This window comes from Apostichopus japonicus, chromosome 22 (assembly GCF_037975245.1).
Source record: "Apostichopus japonicus isolate 1M-3 chromosome 22, ASM3797524v1, whole genome shotgun sequence".
In the NCBI taxonomy this organism is placed as follows: Eukaryota; Metazoa; Echinodermata; class Holothuroidea; order Aspidochirotida; family Stichopodidae; genus Apostichopus; species Apostichopus japonicus.
Genome location: NC_092582.1, coordinates 22,967,131 through 22,986,107, shown reverse-complemented (window position 1 = coordinate 22,986,107; position 18,977 = coordinate 22,967,131). Strand labels below are relative to the sequence as shown.

The 18,977-nt window shown below is 37.6% G+C and overlaps 2 protein-coding genes across 6 annotated transcripts in view; one reads left to right on the top strand and one right to left on the bottom strand.

Moving 5' to 3' along the window:
- Positions 1-18,977, bottom strand: part of LOC139963425 (stearoyl-CoA desaturase 5-like) — a 31,538-nt gene that overhangs the window by 4,853 nt on the left and 7,708 nt on the right. The window contains exon 2 of one of the 3 annotated variants that reach the window (XM_071964175.1): positions 148-218. The exons of 1 other annotated variant lie outside the window; for it this stretch is intronic. The gene's annotated coding sequence lies outside the window, so the exon portion shown is untranslated. Of the gene's footprint in view, positions 1-147; positions 303-18,977 lie in introns of those variants that run through there. One more of the 3 variants, XM_071964174.1, reaches the window with a different exon arrangement.
- Positions 9,524-14,569, top strand: LOC139963424 (stearoyl-CoA desaturase 5-like). Of its 3 annotated transcripts, none has more exons than XM_071964173.1 (5): positions 9,524-10,098; positions 11,163-11,396; positions 11,968-12,098; positions 12,615-12,820; positions 13,580-14,569. In XM_071964173.1, the coding sequence occupies exons 2-5, from the start codon at positions 11,204-11,206 to the stop codon at positions 14,073-14,075; spliced, it is 1,026 nt and encodes a 341-aa protein (XP_071820274.1). In that variant the 5' UTR covers positions 9,524-10,098; positions 11,163-11,203; the 3' UTR covers positions 14,076-14,569. The 3 variants fall into 3 exon arrangements, with proteins under 3 accessions (XP_071820274.1, XP_071820272.1, XP_071820273.1); XM_071964171.1 differs by having other exon boundaries at positions 9,525-10,098; positions 11,160-11,396; XM_071964172.1 differs by having other exon boundaries at positions 9,526-10,098; positions 11,192-11,396.

The following is an 18,977-nucleotide window of genomic DNA, read 5'->3' as shown; positions in this document are numbered from 1 at the left end:
ACGCATCGTGGGAGCTTTCTACACCCCTGGACTGAAGTACCCACAGACGAGATAACACAAATATACTTGGCACCGAAAATTACAAACATAAAAGAATGAAACAGTTATTTGAAAAAGAAAAAATAAGATAGAAAAATGAGTACTAACCAATACAGATCAACTGGATGATACAAGGAACTAATAAGTTGTCAGTTGCTCGTTGGACACGATGTTGGATTCTGATGAGATCAATTGTGGTTAAGACTTAAGAAATGATTTGGTTTTATATCAAGTTGTCTGTCCAGCTTGGGATACGCCCCCCTGATATGAAGGTGTAAGAGATAAAACTATTTTTTCCATTTTCGAAACAGTTGCCGATAACCTTCGCGCGTGTAATTAACTATCGTGGTAATAAGCTATAGGGTCACCGGGTCTGCTTCTTCTAATCAAACAAACACTGTTAGCACAATGTTTATTTTGGTCTTAATTTTAGCAAACTGTGGTCAAGAAACGTCTATTTCTGGCACTTCTGTTATCTATGCATTCGAGCTCAATTTTTTTTTTTTTTTGCAGTTGTTTTTCTTTAAAACAGCGGTTTGTTGTCAAGTTGCATCACCCAGGATGACATTTCGGTGAAGCTTGTGGTGAAATCTTGCATAAGTTGTGACAATGTGGTAACTGTATAGGCTCTTAGACGTGAGATAAGGACGGACAAAATCCTAATGCTAATACCACTATATAACTGTCCTCCACTATCATGCTTCAAAGCACTCGTACTGACAGTATGAACAGTTCCTAACCTTATATCTGATATGTGTAAAAGTAAGTTGGCCTGACGTTTCGATCCTAGCAGGATCTTCTTGAAAGGCCAAATGACAAGTAACAGTAACAGAAGGGACAAAATCACGCACAGAAAACAGACAGGTTAATGAGCATGGTGTCCACAAAGAGATAGATGTAAGGGGATTAGTAGACAAGGGATGGAGAGAAGAAAGAAAGAAACCAACAGAGGAAGAGGAGAGGTAGGATATAAACAGTGGAGGGACAATCATATATACCTGATAGAAAGGTGATATGTGTACTCCTCATACTGTGATTTCGAGTGCTATGAAAAAGCGAGACATTGAAGTACATTATAGAATGTTTTCTTTATCCATCATGGATGTTAGGAGACACCAAGACCTCAAGTTTTTTTCATCTCTCAAGATAAGTTATAATGTGGCAAGTTGCATTGCCTCAAGAAGTACGGTATTGTATAATACTACATTAGATGCAGTATTTCGCGAGTTAGGGTTAACCCTAGGGGTTCACCCTAACCATGCATAGGGTTTTCCCGGTCCACAAGATACGTCATTCATTGGGCTGTATCATGCATGATGACATTGCTCGACATATTAAACTGTGTACAAAACGGTTTTCTTGAGAAATACTGTCACGTGAGGATTTGGCTGTAGGAGACAGCCAATCCTCAAGTGCCACGAGAACATCAGCAAATGAATATTCATGAGGTGTGGAAGAGCATCAGTGGTTCGAAATTTCACCCACCATACGGTAGTCTAAATCTCAAAAATGTATATGAATGTAAACTGGTATAAGGTGGTGATGGACATGTGTTTGTTACTGTAATATGACTTACATATAACCTACCGATGTATTAGGTACATGGGAACAAGATCCTTCACCTTCAAAACAGCTGGTCACTGATACACAAGCGAATTCTTAAAAAAAAACCGAGATATTCTAAAATTAAAGCCAACGGCTCAGTTTTGTTATTATCATCTTGTCAATAATTTGATAACGTTGAAGATGTACAAAGGTTAAGTAAGGTGTAAATGCCCTTTGTCTACATTATGCTGCTTACTTTGTTTCATCACCTGCTTAAAGGGTGACCATTGTGGTATATATGCTCATAACGGTTAGCGTCTCACTCCCTATTTATGAAACTTTTTTTGTTGTCAAATTTGGTAATTATGTAGTTTTATATTTGAGGAAAAAGATGAACGTTTTGAATCTTTCTTTCTCTCTTTATTGTTTCATTTCATTTGCTACTCATAGTTCATTCTTGTTTTTACTGCCGCTAGGATACTGCACTGTTATTGCAACGTTTTTAATGCTACCATACCGTGCGTGGCTGTTGGCGTTTTAAATGATATAATAATACGCTGCATGTGTTGTTGTTGCTATCGCTAATGCTATCGTAGTGCCAATGTTGTCGTTCTTAATGATATTATAACGTGGTTGTTGCCGCTCTAACTGCTATAGTAATAATAATGATGATGTTGATGATGATGATGATGATGATGATGATGATGATGATGATGATGATGATGATGATGATGATGATGATGATGATGATGATGATGATGATGATGATGATGACGACGACGATGATGATGATGATGATGATGATGATGATGATGATGATGGTGGTGGTGGTGATGATGATGATGATGATGATGATGATGATGATGATGATGATGATGATGATGATGATGATGATGATGATGATGATGATGATGATGGTGATGATGATGATAATAATAATAATAGTAACAACAATAATAATAATAATAATATTATTACGCTGCATGTGTTGTAACAATCGTTAATGCTATCGTAGTGTGACTGTTGTCATTCTTAATGCTATGATAGTGTGGCTGTCAACACATTTTAATGTTAATATAGTGTGGCTTTTTATAATTCTTAATGTTATCATAGTATGACTGTTGTCGTGCTTAATGTTACTATGATGTGTTGCTGTTTTTCTTTTCTTTTTCATTGTCTTAGCTTTTTGCTGTAGATGTTTTCAATAATTCAAGATATATTGTCAACATCAAGTTTTGATTCTTCATTCTGAATCATGCCAAGTTTGGTTATCATTTCTTCATCAAAGCTAAATCATTTTCAACAATGGTTCTTCAGTAATAACCTCTTTGGCATGCACGATCGAACGGAACTTCAAAATAAAGAATATATATCTATATATTATTTTAAATTAATTGAAAGGTACACACAAGTTAGCAAAACATGTAACTTATGACCTATACCGTATGACCTGCATATATCATACTACCTGCATATATCATATGACCTGCATATAAAATATAAACTACATATATCCTGCATATCTTGTTATAATTATCATGGGGTCAGCAGCCAAAATATCCCCAGGATTAAAACTTCTCTTTTGAAAAGCTATAATAGTTTTTACACACTACAAAAGGTGAAAGCAATGCTGCCGGGTGTCTGGCTGGTTTGGATGTTCTACACATGTTCGGATAATATAAATTACTGTTCCGTAGGTTGCGACGGGCGCTTATTTTACAAACTCTATCAGGATTAACGATAAGCTCTTCTTAGCGATAAATACACACTGTTAGTATAAGACTATCGGTAAACAAAAAACAACATCAAAGACTGGATTTACGTAATATATATATATATATATATATACATACACACACACACACACACACACATATATATATATATATAGATAGATAGATAGATAGATATAGGCCTGTAAAGAATATATCATTATGTCTATGTCTACGTAATCTATGCATTGTTAAACACAACACAGTATTTCACAAAAAAAAAAATTGTGACACTGCCTTTAAGCTTGAAATCCTTAGTTTGTAAGCCTCGTTTCTTATCCTTTCAGTATACTTCTTATCTGGTTAACGGTCAAGATACTGTTCGGTACTGGTCAGGCTTTATTTGTTTTATAAAAATAGAATTATCAGGTTGCGAGATAATTAGGTTTGCATTTGCTAAATTTGGATATTTTGAGTGGTTGTGGGTTTTTAAGTATCTAATACTAATCTATGATAAGAAATTGTATACAATATAAATAGAACAAGAGAACGAACTAAAGCTGTATCAGTTTTTTTTTCCTTTTTTCTTTTCTTAACTTGAGGAGCATCTTGAATTTAATATGAAGGTTTGTCTATAACTGAGTAGTTTTCTGCATGCGTTTTTTTTTTATTAGTTTGAGCAGACCTGGCGAGTTTAGTCAATATAAAATTGTAATTCATCAAATTAATACGCTGCACATATATACGATATTTGACAATCTTTCACAAGACCTATTTTTTTTTTTTTAATTCCTTTATTCCAGTATAAATTTACAGAGAAATTTATCAATAGGATAAAAAATATAACAATATATACAGAACATCAAAATACAGGTTAAGACATATAAAAGTTTATGAGATTAAGTTAATAATGAAACACAAGGGCGTAGGAACCGGGGGGGCTGGGGGCGCCAGCCCCCCCAGTGAAAAGTATGGAGGGGCGGAAGTATCATTCCGCCCCCCCCCCCCCGCTTCGCAAGTCAGAAAACCCCTTTTTCATTTGCAAATGAGAAAAAAATCTCATTTGGAGCACCAAATTGCATCTAAGGCCAGGTGAAAATGCAAAATTATATACAAAATGGAGTGGGTGGGTTGAAGTGTGCTATATTGCACCAAATTGCATCTGAGGCCACCTGGAAATGCAAAAAAAATCCAAAGGGGAGGGGGACATCCCTCCCTTTAGACCCCTCCCCCAGGCCGGCCATCAGTCTTCAGCCCCTCCCCCCTACTCAAAAGTACCTTCCTACGCCACTGATGAAACATAAAAAGCTACAACAAAGGATCTAAGAAGCTGTTTTTACCAGTTTACAAAAAGTGGCTGCTCTGTAAATAAAACGAGTTCTTAAAGAGTAAAAGTTCTAAAACATTATCAAAAAGCTGCAATAAAGGATCTAAGGAGCCCTTTTGTACAAAAAGAGCTGCTCTGTAAATAATAGAGTTCTTAAGGAGTATAATTCTAAAAGATGGCGTGATATTTGGTTTTTCAAATTATAATTTGTTTTATTGCACAGAGAGTTGAGCTGGGAGTGTAGAGGATGTTCGTTAGTAGTTTGAAAATTTTTGACAAGTCGTATAAATTCATTCCTAGCAGATTCATTGACTCTATGTACAAGATTCTCATAATTAAGCCTGAAAATTTTTGAACACAATTTGAGGAAACTTCTTATTCTTCTCTTATCTTTAACGTGTACAAAATGATACCATACTGGAACCGCATATACTAGGATCGGCAAGACAGACGCCGCGAACACCCTTTCTATTGTATCACTGGAGAAGTATCGGACATTGAATGCTATATTGTCGAAACAATATAATACACTTTAGCTAACATTTTCGAGATATGATTTGTCAAAGTTAACTTATCGTCAATGCACACTCCTAGATACATAGTGCAAGAGGTACGTGTCAACGCACGAGCCCTGAATTATAGTTCTCTGTTCTTTAACATTCATTAAACCTTTGTGCTTAACATTTATATTTTCAAACAAGATTTCTTTTGATTTATTTGGATTCAAAATGAGATTTTTCTGCTCACACAAGCTAACAATTCTAGAAATAAAGTATATTGATAATCATCTTGATCTTTACTGTGTGTGCTTTTACTGATTCTGCAGGAAGCAGCAGTATCATCTGCATACTTAATAACATTGCAGTTGGAACCTGAGCGTATCTCATCCGTGTAAATGGTGAAAAGTAGAGCCGATAGAGGACCCCCTTGAGGAACGCCAATTTTAATATCCGATTTAGAAGAAAATCCCTTCTGTAATCTCACTTGCCTAGACCAGCCTTGTACAAAGTTTGAAAGCCAATGAATACGCCATGGTTCTTCAATAAAGCTACATAGATCTTGAATTAGGCGATTAGGCAATACCGTATTAAATGCGCTTAAAAAAAAATCTAAGAAAAAGGACTTTTGACAATGTTGTGTCTTTCTGATTTAACCCCCAAACGATGTCATGTACAAGAGTAAGTATGGCATCGGTGCATGAAACTCCCTTTTGTAGGCAAATTGATTTTTGTCGCCATGTTCAATGATAGACTGCATTATGTATGGGAGTAGAATTTTCTGCATGCAGTTAAACCCAATACTTGAAATATCTATAGGAACCTATACAGGACATTTCAGTTCGGGCATTTTTGTTTTCAGGATGACCCTCATCAGAGACACTGCACAAAACAGAAACTACGGGATCATTGCCCTGTACACAACATTGCAAGACCGGGGCCTTTCAGAGCAACCTATATGACAACCCACGTTTCGAATAATCGAGCAGACTATAAACTGCCTATCTAAAAATGTCACTTGCTACATCTACTGTAATATTTGCAACGTAGAATAGACCTTGAGAGTCGAAAGACACTCTAAGAATGAGACTGACTCAACATAGATCGACGATCAAAACAAACAAGATCAACAAACCTGTTGAAAATCACTTCAGTCTACAGAAACATTCGATTGAGAATGTATTGTATATATATATATATATATATATATATATATATAAATATATATATATATATATATATAAATATATATATATATATATATATACATACATACATATATACATACACATATATATATATATATATATTGAATTATATTATATATATATATATATATATATATATATATATATATATATATATATATATATATATCGATCAGGCTTCCGGACATCAGACCACCTTCACACCCTAAGCCAGGTGATTGAGAAAGCTAAGGAATACCGGTTTAATCTTTGTCTGGGCTTCATAGATTATGTAAAAGCATTTGATAGCCTCGACCACCAGTCCTTGCTTCATGCATTGGAAGACCAGATCACAGATAAGAAATACATTCGTCTGGTGAAAGCCATCTATAGAGACTCCAGTGCAAGAATTCATCTGGAAGGAGACAAAACCAACATCTTCAAAATTCTGAAAGGTGTGAGGCAGGGCGATCCAATCTCTCCTAAACTCTTTACTGCAGCCTTGGAAAATGCCTTCAGGAATCTAGACTGGCAATCAAAAGGAATTGCAGTGGATGGTGAACACCTGACCCATCTAAGATTTGCTGATGACATACTTCTTCTAAGTCACCAACCACAAGAGCTGCAGGCAATGATGTAAGAACTAGCCAGAGAAAGCAGAAAGGCAGGACTCAATATGGATATCAAAAAGACTAAAGTAATGATGGGTGACAGAATAAGAGGACATCAGATTACAGTACAGGGGATAGAGATAGAAGAGGTGGACAGTTACATCTACTTGGGCAAAAGGATCTCCCTCAACAATGAAACACAGGGAGAGGTAAACAGAAGAATCCAACTAGCATGGGTCAAATTTGGCAAACTAAGCTTCATTTCCGTGACCAGGACCTTCCAACATCACTGAAGAAACAAGGCTTCAACCAGTGCATAATTCCTGTACTATCATTTGGTGCGGAGACCTGGACAACAACAAAACTGGAAAAGAAGTTGAGAGTGACAGAGAGGGCGATGGAAAAAATCATGATTGGAGTCACAAGGAGAGACAGAGTAACCAACCAAAACTTAAGAGAGAAAACCAATGTCCAAGACATCATAAAGGAAATCAAAGTCAAGAAATGGCGTTGGGCCGGCCATTTGGCCAGGCAACATGATAACTGATGGACAAAGAAAATTACCAACTGGACCCCAAGAACTTGTGTCAGAAGGAGAGGCATGCAGGCAGAGTAGAAGATGGACAGATGAACTCAGAGAATTTACAGGTGTTCTATGGCAAAGGAGAGCACAGGACAGATGGAAATGGAATCGATGAAGAGGCCTTCATCCTGCAGTGGATGGAAATAGGCTAGAAAGAAGATTGAATTATATTATATATATATATATATATATATTGAATATATATATATATATATATATATATATATAATTATATTATATATATATATATTTATATATATATATATATAATATATATATTTATATATATATATATATATATTTATATATATATATATATATATATATATATATATATATATATATATATATATATATATATATATGTAAATCTAAATATATATCTTACGATATATATTTATATATCGTACGACACGGGGTGGTACTTACCAACCTTTGTTTCTCTGGTTAGTTTATTCGGTAGCTAAGTTTAGAATCCTCATATGTTAAAGATGCCTATAGAGTGCAAACAAAACTTGTGATAATCTCAAGGTGATATTGATATCGTTGCAGCCTTCACCCTTCGCATGCGATTAAATATATGTAAATACGTATGCATTAATCAATTCAATTCTTTCTTTTTTTTTGTACTTCAGTGGAATGCAGTTTCAGTTCAGTAGAATTGTATTCCACTTCAGTAGAATGTAATTTCACTTAAGCTTAATTGAATTCTACTTAAGTGAAATAGGTCATATATTTTACTTAAGTATATTGCCATTTCTGATGAATTTACTTTCTTTGCAATTATCTTTATTATTATTTTGTTGCTTTTGTTGTTTTTGTTGTTGATGTTTAGATGTTGAAGTGAATGGAATATTAAAACTACTGATGAATCCGTAATGATGTCTGGTTTAGAAACTCCTTGGTGGCGTGGATGAGATGACATACTCAAAAGTGGTGTACTAAACGTTCGTGTATTCGCTCGAAATCTGAACAATCATTGTGGATAAATTTCACGATAGTCTAAGCACTCTGGGTATACCATATACGTTGGGTGTAGTATAGGACATCCAATGCGCACGGTTAGTGAGTAAGTCAATGATGCAGTTAAAGGATTGGTTCAGGTGTCTGACATGTCTATCTTTTATGAAAGAGCTTAAAAAGACAAACAGAATAGTGAAGAAACTACCATCATAGCATGCTCTGTTAAGGAGATATCACACTTTGAAGATTTCAAAATTTCTTTGCAAATGACTGGTGTAGAAAGACTAACTGTGAGGATGTGATGTCACATCCTCACCTCCTTAACATGTGTCAATATATTTCATTAAAAAATAATTACATTTTTTTTCACAAATCTAAAAAAATATAATCAAACATTCGTTAGATGTTAAATCTCAAATACTTCCCTTGACACATATGAGATCTCCTGGCGTATCTTTTGGTTGTAAGTCATAAATCTTACAAAATATTTTAATAAAATAACAAAGACTTTTCAGGAATGTGAGGATATGACGTCACAGTTAGTCTGATTTCAGCAGTTTCTACACAATCAGATAAAACTTTAAACTTGAATATCTCCTAAACGGAAAAAGATATTTGAAATGATTTCTTCACTATTGGGTTCCTTTTATTGTCCTCTTTCATATAAGATAAACATTTGTGACACCTGAACTAGTCCTTTAATAATGTGGTATACGAGACCTTAACCTCTGTCCATTTCGTTCAGATGGCGGTTGATCAAGTTGCTTGGTTTTTTGTTTTTCCTTTTTATAATGATGAGAAAACGAAGTACTTCAAATGCATGTCTTCATTTTGATAATGGTTATGATATTTGGTCATGCATATATTATGATATAGAAATAATGATATAGAAATAGTGATAAACATTTTTTTATATTTATATTTTTTATCCACAAAGCAAAATAATCTACAAAGATTACATGTACATGCATGTACTGCAGCACAAAACTGGTACTTCGACGGCGTCTCCTTACAGAACACATTTGCAAGAACCAAAATTATGTTTTATGGTTGGTGGTAGTATTATTGCAAAACAGAATTCACGCAAAAGGCTAAAGAATGCTTTGAACAGATGGATATGAAGAGATAATAGTGATTCGTCTTATAATAGACAAAGTGAACTATGTTACCGTATTGATCAGGTAAATCAGTAAACTATAATCAAAAAGGGAATTAATTAGAGAACCTCCATAAAGGTTGTATGTTTGTCTGTTTGTTTTACCTTTGTCATACGGACAAATATTTGACGATATGAATACCAAAAGAAAAATTAAAGTTCATAATCATCATCATCATCACGAACAGAACAATGATAGGTTCTTTATTATAAAAATAATAAGAGTGTACTCTGGATCTGATCTCTAAGTTTGATATCAATCTGTAAAGTAAATATAAGGGCGCCATGTTTGCACCACGAGACACAAGGACCGATTTACAATAACCACTTCAAAAGGTTACAATCTGCATATAATTTAGGAAAGCATGCAAGCAAGATGACAAGGTTGAACTAACTCTATGTTTCACTTGCGTGTCGACTCTTAAGCAGTTAATTTGAAATTACCAAAGTGATGACCACTCCGTAGCCGATCTGATAGGTAAGATATACTGTAAATAATAGATGCAGTGGCAAGGAAGGGTCGATATCATATATAATTGCTTGCAACTATATATATTGGCGCATTTTTGAAATGATGATTTATTTTAATGTTTTATTTCAAGCTTTATTAACGGTCATGGTCGACGATTTGATTCTTAAGAGTCTGGGGGGAGGGGATAGAGTGGGGGAAATTGTAACTATGTGGCAAACATGTGTGCGCCGGGGTGGGGGAGGGGGGGCGGCGAAGAATGTTAGTTTTGTATAGATATACTTTGCATGAAAATTAAAAATGCGATGGCTCAGTTGGACGTTAAAAATGTCACTCTTTTTTTTTTATCGCGAACATTTTACATGATTAATCGAAATTTCTTCTTTTTTTTCTCTAGAAATTTCTGTAATCTGAAAGTCCTCACGACTCGTCTACAAATTTCCACTTTTTTATTTCAAATTTTCTCCTTGTTTTTCCTGGAATTTTTCCGTCTTTTTTTCTCTCAGAATGTCGGCTATATTCTCGAGATCTTGCTTTTTTACTTTGAAATTTCGAACTTTCAAATCAAAATATCGATTCCCCCCCGCCCACCCACCCCCTTCCTATCTCCAAATTTCCACAAAATTTCGAGTCATAACGAAGCAATTTGGAGAAATTTTATCTCGAAATTGTATTTTGATTATATCGCCTTTTGCTTCGGTTTTTATCTCAGTTGTGATGTTCTATGATGCAATTTCAACATAAACTGTCGATCACTAATGATGAGTTTGATTTGAAAATTCTGCCGTTTATTGATATTACTTTTATTTTTAAATTTCATGCAAAGTTTGAGAAAAAAAAATATGTATGTAATTGGGTTATGACATATAATAAAGCGAACATTTTAATCGTTAATGCCTGGCAGTCTGAACGTGTCAACGTGTGTTTATTGCGGGAGTAGGGGTGGGGGGGGGGGGGGTTACGGGTATTGAGGAAATGTACGAAAGAAAATTGTAATCTTTTCCAAGTTTTAAAAAATATGTTGATTAATTTTTCTTTTCATCTACTGCATACATATACGTCCTTCTCAGAAGAAACTGCCTCCGTATATTTCTTCTCAAAGGATTAATTAGCGATGACTGACATCCACCGTACATCAAACGGCACGAGCAGCAAGTCTACGAGTAAGGCGGCTAAAGATGAGAGTCTCGAGTATAAAATGGAGATCGTTTGGGGGAACGTTCTTGCCCATTGTGTGCTCCACGCCATCGCTTTGTATGGCTTGACCGACGTGGCGTGGAAGAGTAACTTCAAGACACTTCTTTTTGGTAAGACGGATCTAAAATTTTATGCCAGTCCACTTTCAGCAAAAGAAGAAGAAGAAAAATATCGTTTCAATATTTGCCGTATTAAAACAAAACAAAATTGCTGAAGGAAGTATCTTAAAAATACGTCGATGTTTCTACCGGGATAGGTCTGCATAATAGGTACATTGGGGGAGGGGAGGGGAGGGGAGGGGAGGGGAGGGGAGGGGAGGGGGTGTACGGAGGGGAGGGGATTTTCAAACATAAGCCAGTGTATACGGATGAAAAGGCTAGTGAAGAATAAAATAGAGAATTTAAAAGGGCTTGAACACATTTTTCAGAATATTATGAATAATTGTGGATATTAAAGTGGCGGGCGTTCGTGTGTTCGTGCAGTCGGAAGGGATAGGGTTTATCTCTAAAAAGGAAATTTGCTCCTCTTTCAGTTTTAGTTCAAACTCAATATTGAGGGCTACTTTCATTGGTATGACCATGTGATATTATGTAAATAGAAACTTCCCAGAAAAGTCCGGTCCACACCCCCACACCCACCCCACATTCAATAACCATTCAAATATTTTGTTTGTCGTTGCAGCTACAGTTCTGGTCTTTGTGGGTGTCATGGGGGTAACTGCGGGACCACATCGCTTGTGGTGCCACAGGGGCTACTCCGCTAAACTACCAATGAGAATTCTCTTAGCTGTTTGCTCAACACTAGCATTTCAGGTAAGAAATTAAAGAGCTGTGGTGAACGATGGAGGGAGAGAAGGGGTAAGGAAATGGGGGTTAGGAGGGTGGGAGGAGGGTATTACTAGTCATAATTTCTTCCCATTCAGTTGGCATAGTGAAGACAATACATCCGCCCCTCCCGTTCTCCTCGTAAATTCTTTAGCTCCTGCATATTGAAATGACACGATATCTAGGCACAATCCAAAAAAATCGACTGCTTTTGCTTCCCCCACCCCCATCCCCCCCCCCTTCGATTTCGTCCTCTCAGTTTGTTCCCCAAATGAGACTCATTCAGTCTTCCCATTAATCGCCCCTCCCTCCCCCCACCGCCTTACCCCCCCCCCCCACCGCCTTATCCTTCCCCAGCAAGAAACATTACTGTGACCGCCTGCTCTTGGTATATAACTGGTACACTTAAAACTAAGATTCAGTGCACAGTCTTTTAGGTTAATGCATACGTTACCTGTATTCAAAACGCGTTCTCTTTTCACTGTTGTTTTATTTTGATTTTAGAATTCTATATTCACTTGGGCCAGGGACCATCGCGCCCACCATAAATTCACCGATACTAACGCAGACCCTCACAATGCTAAAAGGGGATTCTTCTTTTCGCACATTGGTTGGTTGATGGTCAAAAAACACCCGGATGTGATCAAGCGAGGTGGTGGAATTGATTGCAGTGACCTGCTGAACGATCCTGTGGTTTATTATCAACACAAGTGAGTACCGTGATGGGATATAAGGTTGTTTGCAGGGGGTGGGTAGGGTGGGGGTGCGTACGGGGGGGGGTTATAGGGTTGGCGTATTCCGTAAAGTTATCGTATAAGTATGTGTATTTATATATTTCTCCTCAATCAGATTGGGTGGATGTAGGGCTGGTTAGTATAAATACTAATTATATGAGTATAAGCTATGAGCATGAAGCAGTATCGAATGTTTTCATTTTTTTGTGTTGAGTTTATTTGAAAAGGGAGATCAGACTTGGACATAATTTTTTTTCATTGCAAATTGGATACCGATGACGTCACTTCTCAAATTTGAGCATCAAGTTGGTCAGTCGTTTGAGAACATCCCCTCTCGCCCCCCCTCCTGCCCCGCTATTGTCCCCCCCTTCAAACTTCCTGCCCTCATCTACAAACTTTTTCTCCTGCTTCATGAATGTCACTACAAAGAGCTTGTTGAAGTATGTGTGTACAAAGACGTTGGGCACGGTGACGACCACAGTTTGAGCTAAAAACAAATACTCCTTACCTTACCGCCTTCCGCCCCCCCCCCCAATTTCCCGTTATGTATACCGCTACCTCAACATAAAACACTTGTGGTAAAATCATAGTCACAAGCCGTACATAATCCCCCCCCCCCAGTGCCAGAACTATACCCCACCTATACCCTCTCACTCAGATGGGGGAAGCGTCCATCATTTAGAGCCGACTATTCAACATGATATTAAGTTGTCTTCGCTTTTTATTTCCTTCCAGGTATTACTACCAGCTTAGTCTGATAATCACGTTCTTTCTTCCGACCTACCTCCCCCACTACCTCTGGGGCGAATCCATTTGGAATGCTTTCATCATGGCCGGAATCACCCGTTTGATATTGGAATACCACATCGCGTGGTCCGTGAACAGCGTGGCGCACATGTGGGGTAATCGGCCGTACGACGAAAGCATCGACCCGGCAGAAAACATGATGGTTTCGCTTTTCGGTATGGGGGAAGGATGGCACAACTACCACCACGTGTTCCCCTTTGACTATCGAGCGAGCGAATTTCGCTGGAAGGTAAACCCTACCACACAATTCATAGATCTAATGCACCTCCTTGGACAAGCATACAACTTAAAGACTGTCCCAAAGGACTTGATCAAAGCCAGAGCACAGAAAACTGGAAATGGAACTATGTATGAACAATTGAACCGACAGAAGGTTGGACAAGTGGATGCAGAAAATGAGAAAGGTTATACCTATGATTATTAAAAGGCTCCGACAAGAATATTATATCGGACTCTAAAGCTTAGCATCTTAAGATTGCTATCTGTTTTCAAACGTATCGCTTTCCTTCAGGAGTACACAACTTAGACGTTATTCTCAGCATGTCAGGATATAGTTATTTGTTCCCAGATCATATTGTGGCAGTCGAGTGTAACCTGTACTCAACAAATGTCTGAGGTTGAGATATTACTATAGTCCAAAGAATTAGCTTGTCGACTGTAAAAGTGTAATTTAACATGTTTGTTAAATTTGAGCAGGGTCAAAATGCCAGTAGCCTATTTAAATGACATACATATTTTGCAAACAAATAAACAATTACATCTTTTCATGCAATTTAAGAAATTTAAAAAAAAAAAGGCTTTTCAATTCAATTTAATTGAAAAAAAAACACATTTAAGTAAACAGCAAGTCCATTTTGTTGTTGTTGAATTTACTACAAATTATTAAAGATACAGGGTATAGACCGGCAGCCCAGAGCACTTTGATCAAACGAACGAGGTACCAATATCTGAGTATTGGAACATTTGTGGAAAAACCCAGTATATCCAAAAGTGGACGTCTGCCGTGGTCGCTCTGCTGCATGTGGCCCATGGGGCCGGTTAAAGGGGGCCAAAAAATGCATCTGATCAAACGAACGAGGTACCACTTGAAACCAATGTCAACTTAATGCATGAATGCCACATAGTACTGAATGGCCCATGACAGACAAATTTTCTGCTGCAAAGGGCCCGCCAGACGCCCCAAAAGGGCCCCTAAAAATGCATCTGATCAAACGAACGAGGTACCACTTGAAACCAATGTCAACTTAATGCATGAATGCCACAAAGTAATGAATGGCCCATGCCAGACAAATTTTCTGCTGCTAAGGGCCCGCCAGACGCCCCCAAATATGGCCCAAATGCCCATTATCGTAGCATTGACCCAGATTAAATATGCAAGGTACCACTCAAAACCGGTTTGGAATGTTCGGGTTGACCTTACAGACTATGGAAATAATCATGCCAGACAAATTTTCTGCTACAAAGGGCCCGCCAGACGCCCCAAAAGGGCCCCTTAAAATGAATTTGATCAAACGAACGAGGTACCACTTGAAACCAATGTCAACTTAATGCATGAATGCCACAAAGTAATGAATGGCCCATGTCAGACAAATTTTCTGCTGCTAAGGGCCCGCCAGACGCCCCCAAATATGGCCCAAATGCCCATTATCGTAGCATTGACCCAGATTAAATATGCAAGGTACCACTCAAAACCGGTTTGGAATGTTCGGGTTGACCTTACAGACTATGCAAATAATCATGCCAGACAAATTTTCTGCTACAAAGGGCCCGCCAGACGCCCCAAAAGGGCCCCTAAAATGAATTTGATCAAACGAACGAGGTACCACTTGAAACCAATGTCAACTTAATGCATGAATGCCACAAAGTAATGAATGGCCCATGTCAGACAAATTTTCTGCTGCTAAGGGCCCGCCAGACGCCCCCAAATATGGCCCAAATGCCCATTATCGTAGCATTGACCCAGATTAAATATGCAAGGTACCACTCAAAACCGGTTTGGAATGTTCGGGTTGACCTTACAGACTATGGAAATAATCATGCCAGACAAATTTTCTGCTACAAAGGGCCCGCCAGACGCCCCGAAAGGGCCCCTTAAAATGAATTTGATCAAACGAACGAGGTACCACTTGAAACCAATGTCAACTTAATGCATGAATGCCACAAAGTAATGAATGGCCCATGCCAGACAAATTTTCTGCTGCTAAGGGCCCGCCAGACGCCCCCAAATATGGCCCAAATGCCCATTATCGTAGCATTGACCCAGATTAAATATGCAAGGTACTACTCAAAACCGGTTTGGAATGTTCGGGTTGATCTTACAGACTATGCAAATAATCATGCCAGACAAATTTTCTGCTACAAAGGGGCCAACAGACACACTAAAAAAAAGGGCCTCCAAATGGGCTATGATCAATCATAGTTGGTACCACAAAAAAACCAATATCAAATGCAAAGGTACTTTCCACAGATTAAAGAACTGCCAATGCAAGACAAATTTTCTTCTGCATAGGTCCCACCAGATAGAAAGAATAGGTTGCCCAATGCGGCCCTATATGGGCCTAATGGATTGTATATTGATGCAGAATATATGTGCCTTGTGACATGACATTTGTAACATTCCACAGAGTAAAGAAATGCCAATGCAATACAAATTTTCTTCTGCAAAAGGCCCTCCACATGTATAAGAAATATGCAGTTTAAATAGTTAAGATGCCACAAGAAACCAATCTATAACAATCAAGAACATCCTGAATTATTCAAATTCCTTCCCGCTACATAGGCCAATGGAATAATGAGATTAGTATACTAGTAGGTGTATCAATTACTGAACATTTCATTGAGCAAAACAAAAATGACGCGAACTCAGTCTTTGAGGGAGATCCTGACAGTTATAATGCATTCTCAAATCCATTCTTGTTCCTTTTATCTATTCTTTTTCCTTTTATCCAGTCAGTACTTTGTATCGTGAGCAGTGTTTAACTTGACAGTTACTTTGTTTCGCTGGAAACACTGGAGCAGATTAAAATCAGTTTATGTATTGTAAATAAGAAACCAAAAATCATTTTGTATCTTAAAACACTGTGTTTACGTTATTGTAAATCTACAAAGTTTAAAATCTTGAGAAAGAACGCTTAAGTGTCATCTTAAGACATACATGTAGTCGAACAAAAGAGATTATGTTTTGTTTCTTAAGCTCAGACAAAGAAACAATTATCAAACAATGGTGAAAATGCTTTATAACGTGTACTTAACGATAAAGGTTTGGGTTGAAAGTAATGCTTCAATTATGTATCTTTTAAAAACCATATTGGACAGTTTCAAGTTGAAACTGTCCAATATGGTTTTTAAAAGATACATAATTGAAGCATAGAAATGTATATGTACCTTTATGCTAGGTACACTCTTTAAAGGACTTAAAATGCTAAGATTGAACAAACAAATACTGATATCACCACGTATGACTCCATTCCCTGATACAAAATATAAAATGAGTAATTGGCGTATATTACTCCATCTTGGTCTTTTAGAACTTCCATCATTACACTAATTCAATTCGAATAGCTTGTAACAAGTCCAACAAATAGATGTGGCATCCATTTTTCAGAAATATGAATGCTAGATGAGGGTTTTTGTTTTCATCTATGAAGGGATCTTTTACCTTTGAAGAAAGTCATCTTGCTAGTTTAAATGTACTAAAATCATAATTGGCAAAGATAGTAACAAAAGATCATTATGTGATTACTCTGAACATGACACATGTTAGGTTCGAAGTATAAGAACTGAGAATTCATGTCTCTTGACAGTGATTAAACACTGGAGTGTGTGCATTGTAAAAAGACACTGCATTTGCCATTCAGACAGATCTCTAAGTTTATGAAAATTAAGTATTCCCATGAACTTGATTCTAAAAAGACAATGGAAGCTCAAATCAATGTTTCATTGTCGGAGTCATCACTCCAAGATGGTTCAGTACTTGAATCATCGCCATCAAACTCGGAAGCCACGTCTGGTCGGCTACTTTGAAAATCTTCGCTCAGTTCCCCCTCTTGGAATAGATGATCTGGGAGAGCCGGTCCCTCAAACCAGTCAGGGCTGTAGCACCCATTCTTGCTCTTCCAACCGTAGTTCTGTGGATCCAAGCCAGGCTAGACTCTTCCTCAGAGTGTTAGAATTATAATGTGGGGAACTGTAATTTTTGCCCAGGCCAGCAAATCCCAAAATATTTAGAGGCTTAGGTGAAAGTGTTATCTTTACTTTGCTTAGAGCAGCGAATAGCTAAATAAGATAAAACACTGGTCTTGTATACAGTAACTCCAATTTATGCTGGAAACAATATAATCATGAGCTTGAAATGTCATGTTACAAGGCACATATATCCAATTCTTTAGACCCATATATAGGGCCACATTGGGCCACCTATTCTTTCTATCTGGTGGGACTTATGCAGAAGAAAATTTGTCTTGCATTGGCAGTTCTTTACTCTGTGGAAAGTACCTTTGCATTTAATATTGTTTTTGTGTGGATCCAAACCGGTTTTGAGTGGTATCTTGCATATTTAATCTGGGTCAATGCTACGATAATGGGCATTTTGGGCCATATTTGGGGGCGTCTGGCGGGCCCTTAGCAGTAGAAAATTTGTCTGGCATAGGCCATTCAGTACTTTGTGGCATTCATGCATTAAGTTGACATTGGTTTAAGGTGGTACCTCGTTCGTTTGATCAAATGCATTTTTATGGGCCCTTTTGGGGCGTCTGGCGGGCCCTTTGTAGCAGAAAATTTGTCTGGCATGATGATTTCCATAGTCTGTAAGATCAACCCGAACATTCCAAACCGATTTTGAGTGGTACCTTGCATATTTAATCTGGGTCAATGCTACGCTAATGGGCATTTGGGCCATATTTGGGGGCGTCTGGCGGGCCCTTAGCAGCAGAAAATTTGTCTGGCATAGGCCATTCAGTACTTTGTGGCATTCATGCATTAAGTTGACATTGGTTTCAAGTGGTACCTCGTTCGTTTGATCAAATGCATTTTTATGGGCCCTTTTGGGGCGTCTGGCGGGCCCTTTGTAGCAGAAAATTTGTCTGGCATGATGATTTCCATAGTCTGTAAGATCAACCCGAACATTCCAAACCGATTTTGAGTGGTACCTTGCATATTTAATCTGGGTCAATGCTACGCTAATGGGCATTTGGGCCATATTTGGGGGCGTCTGGCGGGCCCTTAGCAGTAGAAAATTTGTCTGGCATGGGCCATTCAGTACTTTGTGGCATTCATGCATTAAGTTGACATTGGTTTCAAGTGGTACCTCGTTCGTTTGATCAAATTC